The sequence below is a fragment of the Ovis aries genome, chromosome 10 (assembly GCF_016772045.2).
Source record: "Ovis aries strain OAR_USU_Benz2616 breed Rambouillet chromosome 10, ARS-UI_Ramb_v3.0, whole genome shotgun sequence".
Taxonomy (NCBI): domain Eukaryota; kingdom Metazoa; phylum Chordata; class Mammalia; order Artiodactyla; family Bovidae; genus Ovis; species Ovis aries.
Window position 1 is genome coordinate 62,877,863 of NC_056063.1, and position 25,012 is coordinate 62,902,874.

A 25,012-nucleotide genomic window follows, 5' to 3' on the forward strand; every position below is an offset into this window, starting at 1 on the left:
GGCAGTCGGGGCGGTGGGGGGCGGGCGGGGGGGGGGCGGGTAGTGGGGAGGCTCGGGTTGCGCCGCCGGAGCCCGGGGACGCCTTCGCCCTCGGCTGCCATCTATCGGCCGCAGAGCGCCCGCTTCGCCCCGGGCCCATCATGTCTGCTGCAGCTTGGCTCGCACCAGCCGCGCGACAATAAACAAGTGCACCGGACGGGGCCCTGCGCCCACGCCGGAGCAGCTGCCTCAGAGACCCCCGCGAAGCTTACCGCGTGGCCACCTCCTCGCCGCCCGGGAGGGAAGACGCGACTTTTCTCTGAGTTTTGGGGGTTTTTTTGTTGTTGTTGTTTAAGAGCCGCCGGGCGGCTGGGACACGCCACAGGCTTTGAACAACGCTGTTCCTGCCCTCCCGGTCCCTCAAGGATGTCGGAGATAGAGAATCCCAAATAATGAAGATCGTGCGCCGCATCCAGAGAAGGAATAGAGGAAAAGCCCCTGCAAACACCCGGAGCGACGAAATGGCCAAGAGGATGCGGGAGCCTTCCACCCACTGATCAGGGGCCGCGGCGGCGGCGGGCTCGGCGCGGGGACACCGGCGGCGGGATCCCAGTGCGGTGGTCGCCGCGGCGCAGGTGGGGCGGAGGACGGCGCGGGAGCCGCAGCCGCCGCGGGAGCAGCCGAGGGGCCGGTGCCACCTTCGCTCGCCCCCTCTCTACCATGTACAGTGTGCGCTGCAAGAAGAAGGCGGGCGATGCATGCACACCCCTGCGCCCCGCTCCCTCTGGCTCGTCCCCGGGCGTGCGCCACTGACCAGGGGGGAATGTGGTGAAGACGGCGAGGACAGCCCAGGGGGGAGGGGAGGGCCGGCCCGCGCGAACCCAGGCCGGCGGGTGCCAGGGGCCGGAGGCGGCTGGAGGGGGCGGCGGCCGCTGTTGGCTCGGAGAAAGTTGGCCCCTAGGCAGATGGCAACAGTAAGTACCCGCCTGGGGGGCGGGGGGACCGGTGCAGCGGACGATGCCGGGGACCCCAGGATCGCGCTGTGGCGCGGGGAGCGAGTGTGCTAGTGAGCCTGAGTGTGAGCGGATGCGAGCGCTCGGCGAGGCTGACCGTCACGTTGGCTGGGCCGCCCGGGGCCAGGCAGGCAAGCCCGCTCGGCGTCCCCCTCCTCGGGCTCCGAGCCTCCTCCCCCCCGCCCCCACCCCCCGCCGCCCAGTAGCTCTCTCCCCGCCCCGCCCGGCTCCCGGCCCCTACAGCGCGGCGCCTAGACCGCCGGTCCTCCGCCGCCCCCTCCCCCTCCCTTCCCAGCCCGCCGCTCCCGATCGTTTCCCCCCACCACCACCCGCCCCGACTCTCCCCCCACACCGCGCTGCCCGCTCCAACTACCACGGAGAGCTCCGGGGAGAGCCTTTCGGGGAGCCCCGGAACCCTCGGTCGCCACGGCGGCGGCGGCCCGGGGCTGGCGGCGTCCGGGCGCCTCTTTCCTCGCAGCCGCCGGGATCGCGGTGCTCGCGCCGCCTGGACTCCAGAGCCCTAGTGCATACTCCAAAGAGGTTTTGGGTTTTTTTTTTTTTTTTTTTTGCAAGGGTGGCTATGATGAGTGGGCCTTGGAGATGTGAGACGGGGTAAGTCGCCCGTTTACTTTGCCGAAGAGGCTCCAGCGTGTGTGTGTGTGTGTCTCTGTGTGTGTGTCTGTTTGTGTGGCGGCCGGGTGGCTGTCTTCCCCTCTCCTCCCGCCCCTCCTTCCTCCTCTTTCCCGGCCTTCGCTTTGGGGCGGGGTGGGGGAGGGGGAGCCTCGCGTTCTGGAACTCCGGGGGCTCCTGCCTGGCGGCCGTGGTGGGAGCACCTACGCCCCGGAGCCGCGGGTCCGGCCTGGGTGCCGGACTTCAGCCCACCCAGCCCCACGCTGCTTCATGCTGAGATGCTTAGGACGACGATCCAGGGTTTAATTCTTTGTGGGCAGGAGGGGGGAAACAGATACAGCTTCCCCGCCCCCGCTCTCCAAAAAAGAAAAAAAAAAAAAAAGAAAAGAAAAAATCTGAGACTCTGAATGTGCAGCCTCCCCGCGAATTTACATCGGAGGTGCGTTTCCCAGTCAGAAATGTCAGCCTTGCCCGGCTCATTCAACTTTATTTGCTCAAATTTTCGGGCTCCTTTGATAGCAGGGAGGAGGGAATCGGGAGTGGGGTGAGAGGGAAGCTCTTCGACCCTGGTGAGCCAGAACTGAATTAAAGTTGTAAACGCTCAAGTTTAATATTGGCTGGACACGTTTGGCGATGGGCTGTCAGAGCGGGTGGGAGGTGAATGGGGGCGAGCAAGCGCCGGGCAGGAGGGGGAGGGGACCCAGCCCCCGCTGAATGGCTGTGCCGATTTGATCCAGCGGTGAACGGCGATTTCAAGGTAAACGTTTTGCTTTCATAGAGGGTGTCTGTGCCGCTGTTAAGCCAGGAAGTGTTTTGTCGCTGCGTTGGGAGGTCGAGGATACTTGCAAGGTTTAGACACTGTGGGTTCCCATTCGTCTCGACACGTCTGGGTGACCACACGTGAATGATTCGCAGGCACACTTGCACACGTGCGTGCGAATGCAGGGGCTCTTCATAACGCGGGCTGGAGTCGACTCGGGGATCCAGATCATGGTCTTCAGGCTTGAACCCGTGCTTCAGAACCGTCTTGGCTTTAGTTAGGGGTTGCGATTCGACATCAGACTTCAGGGGTGGTGAGGCAGCGCCAAGCAAGGCTGGACAGAGAAAAAAAGGCATTGGTTCCACGAGCCCAGCATTTCTACCGAATGTTCCCTCTCCCCCTCCTTCCCCCAACCAACGCAACACACACTCGCACACACTCGCTCCATTTATGTCCTTTCCTTCTGAGCGCTGCTGTCGACTCGAAGTAGGAAGTCGAAGGAAGCCTTTAAAGGGACAAAAAGAAAGCCAGAAAGAAAAGGGAGAGGAGGGTCAGATTGATTCTTTGGGGAGATGAAATTCGGATATTAATTAAAGCACTGACTTGTATCACTTGCTGTCCTCCCTTCTTTTCTCCCTTCTATTTTGCCTCTTCATCAGCCCACGTCCCCTTTCTGAGGGAAGAAGGTGGGGGGTGAAGGGGAGTAAAGCCTTAATAATTAAATACAATAAGCAACTCCAGTGGTGGGGATGTTGGTGAGGTGGTAGCTCAGTCCCAATCTTGCTAATTTGGTAGGGTTGGTTTTGCATACCGTGGCAGAGACGCGGAGACCGAGGTGAGGGAGGCTTTGGCGCTGGTCCTGGGTTTACTTTTAGCTGATTCCGGGTAAGCGGTGGGAACGCCTTCTTTAAACTCCAGGTACCCGGAGCTTGTTCCGGGATTGCGGATGCCTTCGCAGAGTTCTTTGTAATCCATCGTGAAGAACTATTTCAGTGGCTTAAAAATGCGGTTTAGTAGCGTCGCTGACATGATCAATGAGAAGTGGACGCAGGGCGCTCTCGGGGAGGCGCTGCTAAGTGGCACCGTGCATGCAATTAGGACGCTGATGTGCTTAATAGCGTGATAGTGAAGTCCACCATCAAAGCGAAAGCGCTCTCCTTTTTCTTCATGCTCAAAGCTCCTGAAGACAATTGGTCTTAAGAGCTTCTTCTGGGTCCTTTTGATGCCTTATCTCGCATGCTTTTTGCCTCTGTGAAAAGTATTCTTTAGGTTCCCACCCTGGCATTTCCAGCGGTGGTTTTAAAATAGCCCAAGTATTGTGGCTCCTGGGCAAAACTGTGAAAATGGGAGACCTTCACGGTGAACTGTTAACTGAAGAGGTTTTGAAAGAAAAGCAGAGGGACTGGGTATAGGTGAGGGGGCAACCTGATAAAAATGGTACTTCTTTTCTCTAAAATTTAAATCGTGAATCTGAACTGACAGCCATTTTATGTATATTTATGGATTGGTTTTGAAAGGGGGGGGGGGCAGGCAAGAACACTAAAACGGTACTTTGTCTAACCTGCCCTTGTCTTGTAAGGAGCAGCATGTTCCTGTTGTCATTAGAAAATGAAATCAACTTTTAAATCAAAGTGAATATCAGATTTTAATAAAGTCTAGAGAATGTCCATGTACCTCGGGGTGTGGGGTGTCATTACTCTCCCCTTCTTCTGGATGTCAGAAAAACAGTATTAGGAAGGAAAGAGACTTTCTGATTGATCCCTTAAGTTTTTGTCATATTCTGTTGTTTCCTTTTTTTTTTTTTTCCCCTCTCTCCCTTGCAGGAGATAAAATGCACACGTGCTGCCCCCCAGTAACTTTGGAACAGGATCTTCACAGAAAAATGCAGAGCTGGATGCTGCAGACTCTAGCGTTTGCTCTAACATCTCTCGTCCTTTCATGTGCAGAAACCATCGATTATTATGGGGAAATCTGTGACAATGCATGTCCTTGTGAGGAAAAGGACGGCATTTTAACTGTGAGCTGTGAAAATCGGGGGATCATCAGCCTTTCAGAAATCAGCCCTCCCCGTTTCCCAATCTACCACCTCTTGTTGTCTGGAAACCTTTTGAGTCGTCTCTATCCCAATGAGTTTGTCAATTACACTGGGGCTTCGATTTTGCATCTGGGGAGCAATGTAATCCAGGACATTGAGACCGGGGCTTTCCACGGGCTGCGGGGTTTAAGGAGATTGCATCTGAACAATAATAAACTGGAACTTCTGCGTGATGATACCTTCCTTGGCTTGGAGAGCCTGGAGTACCTACAGGTCGATTACAATTACATCAGTGTCATTGAACCCAACGCTTTTGGGAAACTGCATCTGTTGCAGGTGCTTATCCTCAATGACAATCTCTTGTCCAGTTTACCCAACAACCTTTTCCGTTTTGTGCCGTTAACGCACTTGGACCTGCGGGGCAACCGGCTGAAACTTCTGCCCTACGTGGGGCTCTTGCAGCATATGGATAAAGTCGTGGAGTTACAACTGGAGGAAAACCCCTGGAATTGCTCCTGTGAGCTGATCTCCCTGAAGGATTGGTTAGACAGCATCTCCTACTCCGCCCTGGTGGGGGATGTGGTTTGTGAGACCCCCTTCCGCTTACACGGCCGGGACTTGGACGAAGTGTCCAAGCAGGAACTCTGCCCAAGGAAACTTATTTCGGACTACGAGATGAGGCCGCAGACGCCTCTGAGCACCACGGGGTACTTACATACCACCCCGGCTTCGGTGAATTCCGTGGCCACTTCTTCCTCTGCTGTTTACAAACCCCCCTTGAAGCCCCCTAAGGGGACTCGCCAACCCAATAAGCCCAGGGTGCGCCCCACCTCTCGGCAGCCCTCCAAGGACCTGGGCTATGGCAACTATGGACCCAGCATCGCCTACCAGACCAAATCTCCGGTGCCTTTGGAGTGTCCCACCGCGTGCACTTGCAACCTGCAAATCTCCGATCTGGGCCTCAACGTCAACTGCCAGGAGCGCAAGATCGAGAGCATCGCAGAGCTGCAGCCCAAGCCCTACAACCCCAAGAAAATGTATCTGACGGAGAACTACATCGCCCTGGTGCGCAGGAGTGACTTCCTGGAGGCCACGGGGTTGGACCTCCTCCACTTGGGCAACAACCGCATCTCCACGATCCAGGACCGCGCCTTCGGGGACCTCACCAACCTGAGGCGCCTCTACCTAAATGGCAACAGGATCGAGCGGCTGAGCCCGGAGCTGTTCTACGGCCTGCAGAGTCTGCAGTATCTCTTCCTCCAATACAACCTCATCCGCGAGATTCAACCTGGGACTTTCGACCCAGTCCCAAACCTCCAGCTGCTATTCCTGAACAACAACCTCCTGCAGACCTTGCCCTCAGGCGTCTTCTCAGGCCTGACTCTCCTGAGGCTCAATCTCAGGAGTAACCACTTCACCTCCTTGCCGGTGAGCGGAGTCCTGGACCAGCTGACGTCACTCATCCAAATCGACCTGCACGACAACCCTTGGGATTGTACCTGCGATGTGGTGGGCATGAAGCTGTGGGTGGAGCAGCTCAAAGCGGGCGTCCTGGTGGACGAGGTCATCTGCAAGTCGCCCAAGAAGTTCGCCGAGACGGATATGCGCTCCATTAAGTCGGAGCTGCTGTGCCCTGACTACTCGGACGTGGTGGTGTCCACGCCCGCGCCCTCGTCCATCCAGGTCCCCGCGAGGACCAGCGCGGTGACCCCTGCCGTGCGTCTGAACGGCACCGGGGCGCCCGCGGGCTTGGGCGCGGGCGGCGGCGCCGCGTCGTCGGTGCCCTTGTCGGTGCTGATCCTCAGCCTGCTGCTGGTTTTCATCATGTCCGTCTTCGTGGCTGCGGGGCTCTTCGTGCTCGTCGTGAAGCGCCGGAAGAAGCACCAGAGCGACCACGCCAGCACCCACAACTCCGACGTGAGCTCCTTCAACATGCAGTACAGCGTGTACGGCGGCGGCGGCGGAGGCGGCGGCGGCGGCGGCGGCGGCGGCGGCGCGGGGGTCCACCCGCACGCGCACGCGCAGCACCGCGCGCCGGCGCTGCCCAAGGTGAAGACGCCCGCGGGCCACGTGTACGAGTACATCCCCCACCCCTTGGGCCACATGTGCAAAAACCCCATCTACCGCTCGCGGGAGGGCAACTCCGTGGAGGATTACAAAGACCTGCACGAGCTCAAGGTCACCTACAGCAGCAGCAACCACCACCTGCAGCAGCCGCCGCCGCCGCCGCAGCCGCAGCCCCCGCCCCCGGTGCAGCTGCAGCCGGCGGGGGAGGACGAGAGGCGGGAAAGCCACCACTTACGGAGCCCCGCCTATAGCGTCAGCACCATCGAGCCCCGGGAGGACCTGCTCTCGCCGGTGCAGGACGCCGATCGCTTTTACAGGGGCATTTTAGAACCGGACAAACACTGCGCCACCACCCCCGCTGGCAACAGCCTCCCGGAATACCCCAAATTCCCGTGCAGCCCCGCTGCTTACACCTTCTCCCCCAACTATGACCTGAGACGCCCCCATCAGTATTTGCACCCGGGGGCGGGGGACAGCAGGCTGAGGGAACCGGTGCTCTACAGCCCCCCCAGTGCTGTCTTTGTAGAACCCAACCGGAACGAGTATCTGGAGCTAAAAGCTAAACTAAACGTTGAGCCGGACTACCTCGAAGTGCTGGAAAAACAGACCACCTTTAGCCAGTTCTAAAAGGCAAAGAAACTCCCTTGGAGCTCTTGCATTTCAAACAAACAAGCGAGCAGACACACACACCGTGAACCGCATTAGATTCATTGCGTTGTTTCAACGTTTAGGGTGAAGTGCCTTGGCACGAGATTCTCAGCTACGGCGGAAGATACTGAAAGGGTGTGCAATTTCCTTTTAATATCACACGCGGGGAAACGTTTGTGTACACTGGGCACATCACTTTCTCTTCTTGCGTGTGGGGGAGGCGAGGAGAAGGGCTTTATGGAGGGCAGTTTGCTTCGCGGGTGACTTCTTAAAGGTCATAGTCATTTTCGTAGTGGTTGGAAGTGTTGAGAATGGTGGAAGGTGACAGCGCATAGATTCTCCTCTTCCTCTTTTACTCTTTGCCCCTTCCCCTTCTCCCCCTTTGAGCCACGGGTGGGTCTAGATGGCTTTTGTGGAGAGATTAGCACACCCCCCAACTTTAATAGAAAGTTTGTTTTTTCTTTCTCTCTCTTTTTCCCGTCCCCATTCTCTCTCTCTTTCTTCTCTGCTTCCTCTCTTTTCTCTGCCTCCCTGCCTCCCTCCTCCTCATTCCTTTCCTTTCGTTTTAAAGGATGTGTTTGTATGCATTCTGGACATTTGAATTAAAAGATCAAAAGTATTGTGATCTTGAAAAGATCACCATAGATGTGGACAAATCATTAAAATTACAGAGCTATATGATCCATAATTGATTAGTCAAAATAACTTATTGATGAAATATACGAATATTTTATTGTAGCACCTATTTTTATATGCACATTTAGCATTTCTCTTTCCTTCACTATTTAGCCTATGATTTTCACAGAGGTGTCGCACTAGATCAGGAGCTATATTTCTCAAACTGAAGTGATATCAGGAAGGCATTTAAAACCTTATTAAAAATATGAACTTACATCTTAAAAGTCAATGGAACCCACCCAATTGGATCTGTAATAAAAAAAAAAATCGTATCCAATGTATAAAAGAAAAATATTTAGGGCAATTAATTGGGCCATTCCAGTGAGAATCATGTGCAAGTTTCTGGTTTTAGTAGAGAAGATTTAAAAGTATTTTTATTAGTCAACCAAATTGATGTATTGATTTGACTACTATTGTAGCCGATTTTTGATTGTTTAACCAAACCCAGTTGCATTTGTACAGATCCACGTGTGCTGGCACCTCAGAAGACCAAATGATGGACTGTACAAATCTCTATACAATGTCTTTATCCCTCTGGGCAGCAAGCAATGATGATAACCACAAACAGGATCTCTGTAAGATGGGGCTACTGTTGTTACAGTCTCATGTATCCCAGCACATGTAATTTTTTAAATAGTTTCTGAATAAACACTTGATAACTATGTCAAATATGAGGGACTGAAGTAATGATTACTTAAGTGCAAAGAAATAGCTGTGTGATTTAATGAATCGCCATTATTAATTTAAGACAGTAGCAAACTTCTATTCCTAAAATGTTCCCCTGTCCCCTAATGATCAAATTTATATAACTGCACCTTTGTTGGTTCAGGGAAGTATGGTTATCTAAATGTGTAATTTAATGTGCTCATTCATGAAATTTCAACTTTATTCCTTTTCCTTACTGAAGTATCCATCTAACATGCGGAGCATGGTAAGTAATGTACTGCATATTGATTTTGTATTTTGTCATACCAGTATTATTTATTTGGTCTACAATTTTGCATAGTTTACCCTGTGTAAAGCTACCTGCAACAACTGTGATGGGTACTTTTATCTCCAGTTGATCTATATCCTAAATGTCAAAATGTTGGTGAGTATAAACTGTTCATGTCTGAGTAAGGTTTGCAAGTGAATTAGATTATATTCAAGGGTAGGGAATATTTGGATTAATCTGAACCTTAAAGAGCCACATGCTTCATTGGTGTTTGGTACATGTCAGCATAATCTCATCTGCAATGTGTACAATGTCAAGGGCTGTTCATGAACTTTGTTTAAGGAACATTTTCTGTGGCATTCTGCCACAAAGAGGCAGCATTCACCCATGAGTAAATTGACAGTAACTACTTGAATTCAGATTGAACAGGTGGTAACAGTTTCCCTAAGGAGTTAAAAAAATAAATAGTAATACTACTTTGACCAAGAGAAGTAAACTATCCCAGTTCTGTGCAAGTTTTCCCTTCCAAAATTTTTTTTTCAGAGGGGAAGTAATAAACAATGTCATGCTATTACCACGGAAACAATGTATCTCTTACTCTCCATCTACCTCCTCCATGTTAGATCCAGGATTAGAAGATAAATATATTAGTATTTGCCTTCACAATTGGGGTTGCTATTAACTTTGTCTTCACAGAGGGAGATATTTTTCTTTAAAATTGCTTTCACAATATTATCGTATGTAGATATGGCAGTGTTGTACAAATTATAAAATATTAAGGCAAAGTAGAATCCTCCATGTAACTAAGTTTTATTTCTTAATTGATGTACAAAAACTAAGAGGCAACAGTTACATGAAGTAAAAAAATGTAGGTCTGGACAATAGAAGTAGCTTCCAGAAAGTTTGTGGATGTATTTCTCAAAGATTTACAAAGAATATTATTGTTTTCAAACCAGCACTATTTCATACAATCTTGTCGCTGTAGGTGGTTCATTTCTACCTCTACTCTTCGTAAGGTATCCAGCATTTTTTTAATCTCAAAAAAAAATTATATAATTTATAGAAAGAAGTTATTTCTAATTTTTAAATTATACTCTTCCCATGTGTATGAAGAGGACAAAAGGAAACTTATCCTTGCCCTAATAAACTTGAAATTTTAACATAGAAAATCATGAAACTGTATAGAATTTAAAAATGAATTATTTTCTCCTTCCACATGATTTCCTGCCAAAACATTGACATATACAACAGAACATAATTTGTGTGGTTTTGAATATCTGAATTTTGGGTTTTCAGGTATACTGAGTAAATAATTAAATTGGGTATATCGGTGGTATATGATTGGATTAAGGAGCCCAGGAAATTCTTTCTATAGAATTTTGGAGAACATATGTAATGTTTCAGACATCAATTAAAATTTGAATGCAAACTAAGCTCACTCTTTGTGCTTGTTCAATTTGACATGTTGCATAATCTCATACAAATATATCTCCCGGTAGAAATTACAAAATCTTACTTTTATCTATATATATATGATTATAGTGTAGATACTTAAATTATCTCAGAGAAATATATTTCATGTAAGTGTAGATAATTTGTATGCTAATATTCAAAATGCTTTGCAGCTAAACTAATGATTGCAGTTATGAATCAATTCATAACAATTTTAGCATCATACTCAGAACATGTCTTTTGTTTAGGCAACATTATCACCTCTATGTATGTGGAGTGGAAATTTTTGATAAATGTCCTGGATATCCATCTCTGCCCCTCACCACTGTTCCCTCAACCTTGATAGGAGAAGCAAGCTAGTATGTAATGAAGAACCCACACAAAATGTGAAAAAGGTCAGAATTTAAGAAAAAGTTTAGAATTTAAGAACTTAATCTAAGATGTCAGTTTCTTGCCCTGTATCATTAATCCTATTCTCATGACTCAGCAAAGTATTCAAATTACATATATGTATATATATATATTTTTTTCTGGGCTCTCTTACATTTTTTTTTCCTTATGTCTCACCCTTCCCTCCATCCTTCTCTCTCCTTATCCTTTCCTCATTTTTCAATAGGGCAAGGGAACAGTAAGAATAATTCAGTCTTTGTTTGAAATGACAAAAACTGGCTACTTAATTTCAAGAAGTTAATAGGCTGTTCCCAAATTCACATAATTCCAAATTAATGAAAGTAAAGCAGAACACAAATATGCTTCCAATTCATTTGGAAAAATACTTCTGTTGCACTTTCAGATGGCCCCAAATTAAGATATTTGCAAAAGTGGCAAAATATTTCTTATAACTCATTTTAAGAATAAATTTTACACTGAGAAAGAAGAACTAAAAACAACAAAGGCGGCAATTTAAACTCTGGAATGTAGGAGCATTTAATGTATTAATTTTCAAAGGAAATAAAATGTGAAAGTAATAATTTTAACTGATATTAAATCAGCTGTTTATGCATAATGCTCTTCATACCCATTGAAGTTCTCTACTATTTTACAAATACAAATATATGAGAATAAAATTAAAATAGTTGAACATTAGTCATGTTCTTAAAAATAATCATCTAACATCTAAATCCAAAGAACTTTATGTCAGTTAATATTGCATTTGACAACTGACCGTTAGACTTTAATTCAATTTAATGACTATCTATATCTGTATTTCTGTTCGTATATGTAGCATGTATATAGCAGACAAAAAATGTATTATCAAAGAAAGCATTCCATACCCAATTTTTATTTCAATATTTTAATTATTTCAAATTATACTTTTGTGTTTTACACTTTAGGCATGTTTGATGGGGAAAAAATATATGCAATATAATTTGAGTGTGATAATAATATACTCTTTTCTTCCTCTGTGGCAGGGGTCAAACATTTCTAGCGTTATGCCAGTATCACAAAATGAGTATTTTTTTTTAAGAGCAACATTTAAACTTAAGTTTGAGTGATTTAGATTATTTCTTATAAAAAGAACTTTTGGAGATGGAAACATAAATACTTCAGAGAGAACTGATGTAATGCAAATATGAAATAATTTGACTTTTTCACTATCTACTGTCAAAATAAAAATATAATGATATATTGCATAATACTAAGCATATTAGGTTCATTTTTATTAGATACTAAGAAAGCCATTTATAGAAGAAAAGTAATATCCATAAAGATATTTTGAATGGAAGTCTTCCAATGAGTTTTTTTAAATTCGGTATCTTATCAGTGAACATGAAGGAAATTGTATATTTCTGCCATTAAATAAATAAACATTCATTCTTCAAAATTACATATGTTTCTAAAAGTGGAAAATATGAAACAATGTTTTCATGAGTGAATTTTTTTAGGTTAACATATATAGTAATGGAATCATGGCTTTTTTCAAATGGAAAGCTCACAGCATCGAGGCTGAACTTCAGCAAACTTATTTGAAGATCATTACATTCTAAGACATATTTCCAATATATCATGGTGTAAATTCAATTCAAATTTTTGATATTTTAGTACTGAATCATATATGTGCTAGTGGTAGATTTTGGTTACATTTTAGCATTCTGGAATATGCATATTTTAGATTTTCTTACAAATTGATATCTACCACCAGTAATAATTTCTAATGTTTCCAGCTAACATATTTTTAAGAATCTGATTGTATAGTTCATTAAAAACAATTTAATATTGAAAGTAAAATAACCATATTTTCAATTTGTAATTAAATGCATATCCATTTAAATAAAACATGAAGGGTGGCAGTAACCCCATGTTAATTTTTTTCAGTCATGAATGCTTTCACCTTTATTTTTCTTGATCCCATGTTAATTGATTAAAAAAATTATTTGTCAGGTACTATTACAGAGACTTTACCAGCATGTTTTATCCACGAGAGGTTCATCAAGCTGTTGTAGACTAAAATTTCAAATAGCAAGTGTAAAAATTGATATGTAAAGAATACCTGGCTAACAAATATATTTGCCTGTATGATAATCTATTTAAATTATCCGTATAAAATCGTGTCTTTTACCATTATAATATTTTTGCTATGTTTAAGTCCAAAATCAAAAGGAATATTTCACTTCTGAAAATCCTAATAATGGGAAAGTTACAGCTATCAAATTTATCTAAATCCTGAGTTTTAATACTGACTTTAAATCTCCAATCCCCAGAATAAAGTTTATACTGCTTGTTTTTCTTTGTTACTGAACTCTGCCTTCTCAAAAGTTCCCTAAAGATATGTAAATGCTGATAATGTATGTCTTTGCTTTTTGATTAACATTTGAAAGTGAAAATGAAAGTAGAAGTGTGTGTTGCACAGTGGTATCAGACTGTTTGCAACCCCATGGACTGTAGCCTGCCAGGCACCTCTGTCCATGGAATTCTCCAAAAGACTACTGAAGTGGGTTGCCATTCTCTTCTCCAGGGGATCTTCCCAACCAAGGGATTGAACCCAGGTCTACTGCATAGGAGGCAGACTCTACTGTCTGAGCCACATATTTACGAACTAACACTTGTTAAATTATAAATTAAATTTGGTTTCATCCAAACTGTGTCCTGAATTTTACAATTATCCTCACATTTTTACAGCTAGTGAATAGTATATTTACATAAGTGGCTCCAAATTTTGATTTTGATTTTGATTTGAACATTTTGATTCAGAAATTACTCATGTACAGAGAATATTTAAAATCATTCACCATACTGCCATTTAAACTTATTTAATCAGAACAATGATATTTTTTTACCCAGTTAAGATTTAAAAGCCCTAAGTCTTAGATGAAAATTTAGTATCTCATTAGAAATGTTAACAGAAAAAAAAATGTAAAAGATAAATACTGAGTATTGGGATATCTTCTCCTAAGCTAACAAAATTGTACATACAATAAACCATTATTGTGTGTTTATGTAAAAGTATATATTTTATTAAATTTCTTATTTCACATGCTTTGAAAAATTTTGACTTTCTACAATGAACCCTGTCTTTATTTAAGAGTTTATCTCATTGAAAGTTTTTTTCTTTTCTTTTGTATAGGATGTGATCTTATTGTCCCGTATGGCTTTGACCTACACCTTTATTTAAAAACTCTGTGCCCATTTTCAAAGGTACTGAAAAGTCTCTATTATTATGTTTAATTCTTGCAACTCAAATCATTTCATTCTTCCCCAAAAGAAAAATTGAAAAGAAGTTGATATATTTCTATTTGCTAACTTAACATGAATTTTGAAGTCCAATTAATGATTATCAAAAATCATTCCAAATAAGCAATCTAAGTGTTGTGTAAACATAAAAAGTGAGTGTGAAATTGTGGATTTAAATTGTCATTATGGAACTGTTGCTCATTAATAATCTTAAATATACAGCATCTATATATAAAAGTGAAAACATCTTTGAATGTAACCAAGATGCCACTATTGTGTACTTAGTAACACTAAAGCATACAGGTCAAAGCCTGAAAAATCAGTTTTATTTGATCAAAGCAACTTTATTTCCATTTAGAAAAAATAAATTTGAATTTGAATGCATTTAGGCAAGAAAGCACCCTCTATATTACCTTTGCTTAGCAACTTCATATAATTTAGTAGTATCTGCTGAGATGCAAGAGCATTTCAACTTTCAGCCATGTTTAAATTAACTTTGTTTCTTCAGTGTTAAAATTTATGTATCAAAGATTTTTAGGCTTTGTTCTCTAGGAGCTCTAAGCTGTTAATTCTTTATATATAATATATGAAGTAGCAGATTCTTTGTAGGCTTATAAAGAAATCTAGATTAAATAAAGGAAAAATAAGAGTGAATAAATTTACAACCAGATGGAGCCAGTTTACTGTACATGAATGCTCTATTAAAAATGTAAATGTGTTAAAGATTTACAGTGACTTGGAGTCTCCAAAAGCTATTTTTGTAAACTATCCCTGGACTTTTGAAGGAGAGCAGTAGTAACTTTAAAAGTATATTCTTACAGAGGGAATATTGTAATTGCAGCTCAAAACAAAAGATTTTTCCAAATAACTAACTGCTCATGTACTTGAAAACACTGTAAAAGGTCAATTCAGTAAAAATATGTCAACATCAAATATTATGAGAATCACTTCCAGGAAGGAAAATACAACTTGGAAAATCTGATCCAACAGATTTAGGACCAAAAAAAGAGGGAGAAAGAATTTCCAAGGCTATGTTTTCAATGTACTAGGGCAAAATAATGAGTAGAGGAAAGATATTTTTGGTATTACATGACTGTGCTACTGATAAATTTTCTGTGAATTGGTGTATATATCTAGAGGAAGTAAACGATAATATAACAAGATTCCCAAGCTCTCCAAATGTTTGTTTTCTTTCAAGATTTATGTTCACTTTTTAAGACTAAACTGACATATTTTGTAAAGAAAATTTGGATTTCATCTTTTAAAATTATTTTTCTAACAAAATGTGAATTAGATTTACTATACAAATACACTGTCAGTTGGATTTTTATTTTTACTTTTGATTTGGTTTATTGATCATGTAAACTTAACATTTTCCTTTATTGAAAGCTAACGAACTGTGCCTGAAATAACAAAATGATAGGTGCATATTATTTGCTGCTATTTTATACCAAATGGTAATCATTGGCAAGGAAGCAGAGGATGATATTAAAATTCTAAATTTATGTTCCATTTCCTATTAAAGATAGTATGTCCTTTTGTAACTTTCTTTGAGTCTGCTCATTTTCAATTTGTGAAAAGTAATACAATGCACTTGGTTTATGAAGAGCTCAAAAAATTTAGATTTCTTCTTTTTCTGCTGCATGTATGTAAACTGTTTTCTCTCTCTCTTTATATGTAGGTATGTATATATATTAGTTTGGAAAGTGTTTTTCAATTTCTCCATAACAGTTTACAAAATCAAGTCACTTGTAGATACTTTACAGTAAATTTAAAGGTACAACTTCTCTGAAAAGTAAAGAACTTAATGTAGTCTTATTGACTTTATTACATATCCTTACTCATAGACTATTGAACTTTCAGTGTATTTCAAAAATATATGATCAGTATTTATCTCTCAAAAAATTGAATGTTGTTTATAATTTTATTATGTTTGCTTGTTTTGTTTCCATTTAACATATATTCAATGCGTGAGATAGTTCCATTATTTTTTTAATTCAAACATTCTTGGGAATACTTTTTTATTAGATAAGATTCCACAATAAATGTCAAAGCTATATCAACTATCTGTAACATATATAATATTTAAGGCTCCTTCACTTAAGTTTTTTGCAGAGTTAACTACAAAAGGTAGAATAAATATATGACATATCATTCATCATTTTAATATAGCATTTACATACAGCAGCTACTCTCCTATATAATGATTAGTAGTATACATAGTATTGAATTCCTTTTATCTGTTCTGGTATACATTTATTTGTTAATTCATTAATAAAATTACTTTCTCAATATTTTCAAATATCATTACAGTAACTATTTACTAGTTTCAGTGACAATGTGTGTTCCTCTTCAGATGCTTAAAGCAATCTTTATAGATTGTCATAAACAGCTCTAATGGCTAGAATTAAAATGGTAACAATGACAAATCAACAATAAACATAATTATAAACCATTGCCTTCTCTAATAAGAAGAGAATGGAAACTCAAGCACATTAAAATAATATTCTGAAAGATATTGGAAATATAGAAAGCTGACATTCGTATCTAATAAAAAGATCGTACTAATGTCGTCTTGCAATATTTATATTCTATACAAATATTATATTCAGTGCAACAAATAATTTATTAATCCATAATTAATCCATTATTTTTCCCCCTAATTAACTTGCTGAAATTCATCTAAAAAAAGGGAGAGTACGAAAAAGAGATATTTATGATAGTGACTATATCTATTACCAGATCCTAGGAAAATACCATGGAATTGGTAGGCACTCCTCAAATGAATTCACATATTTATAGATGTCTACAGACTAAAGTGAATTATGTGAAAACTATTAAGATTCTACAGTTGCCTGTCACAGTACCATGTGCCTAGCCATAAACTTCAGGAATGGCTAAATACCAATTAGGATATTATGTGATCATTTAGTAACTTGGCATGCAAATTTATAATAGAGAACCACTTGGAATGTTACTTCGTTGTTGCTTAGTTGCTAAATTGTGTCTGACTCTTTTGTGACCCCGTAGACTACAGTCCTATAGGCTCCTCAGTCCATGGGATTTCTCAGGCAAGAATACTGGAGTAAATTGCCATTTCCTTCTCCAGGGGATCTTCTTGACCCAGAGATTGAATCCGCATTTCTTGCACTACAGGCAGATTCTTTACCACTGAGCCACTGGGGATGTTACTAGTGAATTTTAAATATATTTATAATAAACAAGGGAAATAATTTTCCAAATGGCTCCACTTTTTGTTCACTTTCCTAAAAAAGTTTCAGATGGTTACAGAAACAGTAAAATGAAACTTGAGCACTAAGACATAAAAATACCAATTTTTAATTATCAGTTTTGCTTTGCTGGTATACTTGATTAATTTTTATTAAATAATTAAGGAAAGTAGTGATTGCTGTTTTGCTCTTACATTACTGTTCAGAGTCTGCCTTAATGGAGATACTGATGAAATTTTCAGGCATGTCACAGATATGCTTCTGGTGTTTTAAGCCTGATGAGGTGTTTATCTATTTAGAAACCTTTTCTGGGCACTATGTGCTTTCCCCTGGGTGTGAGAAAATCAGTTCATCCTTTTAATGAGAATGTTTCCTCCAGGGAAAAAGTAATCCAGAAGGAATAATACATTCCTCAGGGCTGTTTCTGACACAGGGACATGCTTTTCTCTGGAGCTGACTGCATGTATATTTCAGTGGGAGATTTTTAATATTTTAAATACCATTGCATTTAGTCATAAGGCACCACGACGGTAGGATACAGTATTTTTGCAACATATATAGACATTTTCCTAAGCTCTTTTATACATCAATTATAATTCAGGAAATGTGTAATCTTAAAAATTGACTTATTTTCATATTTGAAGTATAATAAAATAGATCATTATTAATATATACTTTACATATTTTGTTAAAGTTAGAGACAGCAAAAGGTTTGAAATGAAATGGCTTTAGAATTGCCCTTCTGGACCCCAAACAGCACAATTTCATAAGTCTTTAAGCTCTTTTGATTCCAAAACATAAATTATTTCTCTCCAAATAAACTGCATTTTAACCTTGACGAACGTTTGGATGATGAAGTATCTACTTCTCGTGGTCTCTTAGAACATTTTGGAGCAATCATGCCTTGAGAATGTGAAGCTGTTTGACTTTATAGCCACATGTATAATTCTTCATCATTAAATGTAGTATTCATATATTTCAAAATTGTGTTCAGTCACTACTTTTACTCATTAAAGAATATTGGAATACAATTACATAACTTGGTGGATTTTAAATACTAAGCAAAGTTTTCTTTAACAAACAATTTTCTTTCTAAATTAAGAACCAATTAGGTATTAAATGTATAATATTAATACATCAATATATGTTGATATTATGCTTTTGTTTGTAAAAGATGCATTTTCATAGCCAACAACTATAGTAAGTAAATATTTGATTCAAAAGACATACCAACTATCAAAACATTTCAATGACAATCTGATGATAAATAGGAAAAATGCACTTCATTTTAAGAATACCAACCTAATATGGAATAATGAGGAATAACACATGAGAAAGCACTTTTTATAAATATCTAATATAATCAAAGTTAGATTTTGGCAGGGGATGGGGGAGATCTTTTCCTCCTGCTATTTTCTTTTTTTTGTTTCTTACACTCAAATCAATTTCCTGTTGTCAATATTCATTACAATTGTTTAATTTTAGATACTATTTATGATTTTAAAATAAAATTATAATTGTTATTTAAAATAAAAGTAATAGGCTGACCTAATTCATAATTAAATTTTATATCGCTGTTTGTTTGTTGGGCTTCCCTGGTGGCTCAGCTAGTAAAGAATACGTCTGCAATGAGGGAGACCTGGTTCGATCCCTGGGTTGGAAAGATCCCCTGGAAAAGGAAAAGGCTACCCACTTCAGTATTCTGGCCTAGAGAATTCCATGGACTGTATAGTCCATGGGGTGGCAAATAGACATGACTGAGCAACTTACACTTCACTTCATTTGTTTGTTATTTGTTTCAAATGATTTTGCTAAATTAATTAAGGTCAGTTGTTTTTGAAATGAGTTTCATTAAAACCTATTATATGCCTTGGATATTAAAGCCATTTTATCATATGCTACCGCTGCTGCAAAGTCGCTTCAGTCGTGTCCAACTCGGTGCGACCCCATAGACTGCAGCCCACCAGGCCCTGCTGTCCCTGAGATTCTCCAGGCTAGACCACTGGAGTGGGTTGCCATTTCCTTCTCCAATGCATGAAAATTAAAGTGAAAGTGAAGTCGCTCAGTGGTGTCTGACTCTTAGCGACCCCGTGGACTACAGCCTACCAGGCTCCTCCTTCCATGGGGTTTTCCAGGCAAGAGTAATGGAGTGGGGTGCCATCGCCTTCTCCTATCATATGCTAGAACACATTAAATACTTTAGAACAGAAAAATGAAAGATATTCAATAATTTGAATCTTTTTGTAAATATGAACTGATTCTACAAACAATACTGAGGTGCAGATTTCTGTTTACCTATTGAATATTGGTATTTATAGGCATGATATAAATGCTGTCTAATAGTTTGAATTACATTTTCGTTTGTTGAACTGGATAAAAAGTAACATCTAGACAACTAAGTAAGAAAATTTAAGGTCTTCATACTGAACTGATATCATGATATATCACATGTACATTTTTGTAAATAACCTTAAAAATGCAAATCATACTTACTTGCAGAAGTTGAATATGTGTATTAAAGTTAAACAATGTAGATTTTTATTCAAATTTTATATGGTAAATTTCTATTTGCAAATATTTTAAAAATAAAATTACATTAAAACTTAGTATATAAATGTGCAGTGAATAATACTAAAAGCAAAGTATTTTCAGTGCCAAAGAATGAAGAAAAGCATTTTCAAAAATAATTGGAACAAATATGTTTATGTGGCAAATTAAGCAGTAACCTAAGTCTGATCTCCAGGTATTTTGCATGGTGCTTCAATTAGTAGTATGTCTTTTCACATACTTTGTATTCATTTATTTTAATTAATTACAATGTCTGACATACATGCTAAAGATAACCTCTTTAAAAACATTATTTCAAAATTGCAAATAAGATATGAGACGATTATTTATGCATACGCTGCACCACAGTTATGACAAACCTGTAAATATCACAATGGAACAGTGTTTGATTTATTAATAATTTTGCCCCAACTTATTTTACTTACTACTAGTAATGATTCCTTTCTATTTGAAAATGATTATGTGAAACAAAAAATTGCTTATGCAGCTGGAATGGTACTGCTGCTGCTGCTGCTGCTGCTGCTAAGTCGCTTCAGTCATGTCCAACTCTGTGCAACCCCATAGACAGCAGCCCACCAGGCTCCCCCATCCCTGGGATTCTCCAGGCAAGAATGCTGGAGTGGGTTGCCATTTCCTTCTCCAATGCATGAAAGTGAGAAGTGAAAGTGAAGTCGCTCAGCCGAGTCCAACTCTTCGTCGACCCCATGGACTGTAGCCTACCAGGCTCTTCCGTCCATGGGATTTTTCAAGCAAGAGTACTGGAGTGGGGTGCCATTGCCCTCTCTGGCAATGAAGCAAAATAAAATAAAAATGCCATTATAATAAAATGAAGAAAATTTTTAGAAAATAAATCTTAGGTTTTAAAAGTCCTGAATTTATATCTATCAGGTAGTAAATAAATACATACATAAATATGATAATCAGAAGAATTTTGGATAAATACTTGTAAGCTTAATTCCATTACACCATAATCTGTTGCAATATTTCTATTAGATTCATATAAAAATATTAAAGATTCTAGATTAAATTCTATTGAATGTAATTTTCTTTAAAAGAATCATACTGTCATTGCTGCTGCTGTTTTCCCCTTAGAATCCTTCTATACTTGAAATCCTACATAGGTCTATCATCTGGAACTCATGCACTGAATACATGGGTGCCAAGAATAAAATCTTCATAAAATAAAATCATTTCATATACCAAAGACTTATGTAGTCATGAACTCTAAATTTATATATATATATATGTACAGGTAGTCTTATAATTGGGCAGTACCACAGTTTTAGCAAAGAGTCTGACCTGACTAAATGACTGAGCACCTCTATTAACTAGAATTTGGGATTTGGGGTCTCATATTTTCCTCTTTAATGTTTTAATTTCCCAATGGGTATAGAATCTTGATGCAAAAGTTACTATATACTTATTCACACAAGACATATTTGTGCTTTTACATTATTATTAGATTATGTTTCATGATATCTTATTATGGTTTTTATTATTTAAATTGAATGTGCTTCATGGATCTTTAAATTATTTATCCCTGTGTCATGATTGCCCTATTTATTTCATGCACAGTGTATAAAAGAACATTTTGTTGTCAAAATTTTTTGTACTACAATGAGCCAGCTAGAGTTGGTAACTATATCAAATAGAGGGCAAGGATAGAGGGCAAGGATATGGTATCTGTCTATATAGGAAAATCAAAGGTATTTTAAAGTGATTATTTATTTTTTTGCATGTTTACAATGTTCAATTCAGTGAAATGTAGTATCATTAATTATTCTTTGAAGAGTTGATTTATATTACTTAGAGTTTTGAAAAATTTTTCATTGTTCTAATTATTCATAACTTTAGGAATTCGCTCAATCTGCTTAAACTTAACCTGGGAGAACTGTGAAGTAGATAAATTATACCACTCTTTCAGACTCGTTCTGTTTTCAGCTTTCCTTTTAACCTGCAGTTCACTAAGAAAATTACGATCATGTTGCCTCCAATTTATCTTTTCTGAAGTGTTAGTTTGTTCATGGCATTATGTTTCACGAGAGTGATATAATGAACATGCCTTAATTCAAAGAGGATTTCAAGGCTCTTGAACATACCTCTGTCTACAGAAACCAAGGCTCTGTGACAATTATAGTAGGAGGTGTCGGACAAGAAATGAATCTCAGCACCAAAGACAGGAGCTATTAGTCCAATCATCCTATGGGGGCCAAGCCTGCCAATCATATAGGTGTAGCCACCTAAAAGAATAACTCAACTGCCTTTTGTGATTTATATTTTCCATATTGGGTAAAAACAAAACAAAACAAAACAAAAAAAACAGAAAGGTTGAGTGTGTGTTACAGATAAAATTTAATCAAGAAAAAAATTTTAATAATCAAATCTATTTCTTAGTATTACATGTCAATGCCATTTAAGAAAACTTTGTTATAAACTGCATTTGCCACAGTTTTCATATAGGATATAAATGGAAAAGATGTAGTACATTTACAATCAGTTCAGTTCAGTCGCTCAGCCATGTCCCACTCTTTGCAACCCCATGGACAGCAGCACGCCAGGCTTCCCTGTCCATCACCAACTCTCAAAGCTTGCTCAAACTCATGTCTGTCGAGTCAGTGATGCCATTCAACCACCTCATCCTCTCTCATCCCCTCCTACTTCTGCCTTCAATCTTTAAATCAAGGTCTTTTTTAATGAGTCAGCTCTTCACATCAGCTGGCCAAAATATTAAAGATTCAGCATCAGTCCTTCCAGTGAATATTCAAGACTGACTTCCTTTACGATTAACAGGTTTGATCTCCTTGCAGTCCAGGGGACTCTCAAGAGTCTTCTCCAAACCACAGCTCAAAAGCATCACTTCTTTGGTGCTCAGCTTGCTTTATGGTCCAGCTCTCACAGCCATACATAACTACTGGAAAAACCATAACTATGCCTATACGGACCTTGTTCAGCAAAGTAATGTCTCTGTTTTTTAATATACTGCTTTAATCTTCATTTACAATAGTTACTAGTTTTTCCATGTTGTTTAATCACTAAATCATGTCCAACTCTTTTGGTTCCCCATGGCCTGTAGCCTACCAGGCTCCTTTGTCCATGGGATTTCCCAGGCAGGAAAACTGAAGTAGATTGCAGTTTCTTTCTCCAAGGGATCTTCCAGACCCAGGAACTGAACCCACATCTTCTGCTTGGCAGGTGAATTCTTTACTACTGAGCCACCAGAGAAGCCTAGTTTTTCCATTGATCCAACTGAATTTATTCTGATGTTAGTTTTAAAAATTATCAAAGAAAATGTACTAGTTTTTTTTTTTCTTTGCGTTAACTGGCTAATACAGTGATTAGGTATATTTACTTAATAAACTACAAGATTGGGGGCAATTATAGGTTAAGATTATGCTATTCAGGTATAATTTATTTACTACTACAATGAGATCTTTTTTTCTTCTTCCACAAATAATGCAATTTCATCAAATCTATGTTCAAATAAACAAGTACTTCTTTCCTTTAAAAGTTTTGTTCTAATTCTAAATAGCTTCTTAAGTAAAAACAATAGTAATATGATTCTTGTGCTTATCCTTTTTCAGTGTAGTCCAGACTACAAAAATTCTTTTAGTCTTACAATTTGGATTTCTTAAAAAGAAAACCCAACCCCAGGGCATTAAATATCTTTCCTATGAGGTAACCTAATTAGTATGATTAAATAATTATAAAATAAAATACCATAAAATAAAAGTACTTCACTATAAAATAAAATACTCCCTATATTTTCATCATCTCAAGATCATTAGCATCTTGACCTAAGCAATTTTAAAATGGTGTCATAAGCTTATCTTTTGTATCTGCAAACATAGGAGAACTTAAGAACAAATGATGTTGGTTTTTTTTAACATTTTTTAAGGTTATGAAATGCATATGCATGCTTGTGTCAGGCGAGGTTTATAGGAGGGGTTGCTTGTTTCATGAGTTTTTGTTCCTTTTTTTATATTTTGCAAGCCGTCATGAACATTTATATTATAAACTTCATAAACAAAAGCCTGTTGAAGATTTGAAGGAAGGGATAGCACAATCTTAGCAATCCCTGTGTGCCATCAATCGCCAGCAGGAAGTGACACCAAGAGGGCTTGTGGGCTACACTATCCACTGGTCAGTTCTTGGGACAGAGTGGAGCTTAGTTAGTAATGTGTAGTTAGCCTAACTTATAGGTCTTGTTAATTGCATACATGTTTGTAATCTGATTCCAGGTATGGTAAACTAGATGTTAGCAGTAGCCACTCATCTTCAAATTTCATTGTTAAAAATAGCAATATTTCAAAAGATAGTTTTGGTCCAGAAAAAAATTTAAGAAAATTTTGAGTGAGTAAATATAATCAGTGCACATATGCCTTAAACAGAGATATTTTAAAACCTTTTCATTTTTATCCTTTTTACACTAAATGTCAAACTGGATGTCATGGATTCAGATGAAACAAAAGAGCAAAGTGAAATGCTAACTCTTACTGTGTATTAGTCTCCCTTTTCTGCTTGCTTTGCTTCGTTTGATATAATATACATGTAGTGTGTCACAGCAGGGATTATTATTGGCAATCTTTCTTGAAATGGTTATTTATTTGCATATTTCTCATTTTCTCTACTAATCTAAAACACATTTGAATTACTGAAGTATCAAAAAATATTCCTCATTGTAGAATTCCAGATCATTTGTTTTACTTTATGCCTATTATACTATTGTGGATAATGATTCAGTGTATAAAATATAGGTCTTTTTTCCTTGTTTTGCCTTCCATTGCCCTGCTTGCTATGTACTATTTTAGTTTTCCTTTTCCTTGATATGTTGCTTAATGTAGAGTTCATTTTTATCATAAGATTTACATAACATTCTGAAAATCCTTGCTAAGTTAAAAAATGGAAAAGTCATTTTTTGGAGTGATTTTGTTTTAAAAAATTGTACTTTTCTTATTTGTGCGTGTGTGTGTGTAAAACTAAACTGTGAAAATGGAAAACGTTTATTCTTCATTTAATTTTGTTGCTTTGAGTACTCTTTAAGCTTAACAAAATAATTCAGTTCAGTTCAGTTGCTCAGTCGTGTCTGACTCTTTGTGACCCCATGGACTGCAGCACACCAGGCTTCCCTGTCTATCACCAACTCCTCGAGTTTACACAGACTCATGTCCATTGAGCTGGTGATGCCATCCAACCATTTCATCCTCTATAGTCCCCTTCTGCCTTCAATCTTTCCCAGCATCAGGGGGTTTTCCTATTAGTCAGTTATTTGCCTCAGGTGACCAAAGTATTGGAGTTTCAGCTTCATTATCAGTCCTTCCAATGAATATTCAGGACTGATTTCCTTTA

General features: G+C 39.6%; 1 protein-coding gene across 2 annotated transcripts; it reads left to right on the top strand.

Moving 5' to 3' along the window:
• Window positions 1–110: 110 nt before the first annotated feature.
• Window positions 111–15,412, top strand: SLITRK5 (SLIT and NTRK like family member 5). Of its 2 annotated transcripts, none has more exons than XM_015098234.3 (2): window positions 111–953; window positions 4,206–15,412. In XM_015098234.3, the coding sequence occupies exon 2, from the start codon at window positions 4,214–4,216 to the stop codon at window positions 7,109–7,111; it is 2,898 nt and encodes a 965-aa protein (XP_014953720.2). In that variant the 5' UTR covers window positions 111–953; window positions 4,206–4,213; the 3' UTR covers window positions 7,112–15,412. The 2 variants fall into 2 exon arrangements, with proteins under 2 accessions (XP_014953720.2, XP_042110912.1); XM_042254978.2 differs by lacking the exon at window positions 111–953 and adding an exon at window positions 1,562–1,604.
• The last annotated feature ends 9,600 nt before the right edge of the window (window positions 15,413–25,012 follow it).

Bases quoted from the DNA above. Each gene is read 5' to 3' on its own strand.
- SLITRK5 (XM_015098234.3), top strand. From the start codon at position 4,214: ATGCACACGTGCTGCCCCCCAGTAACTTTGGAACAGGATCTTCACAGA.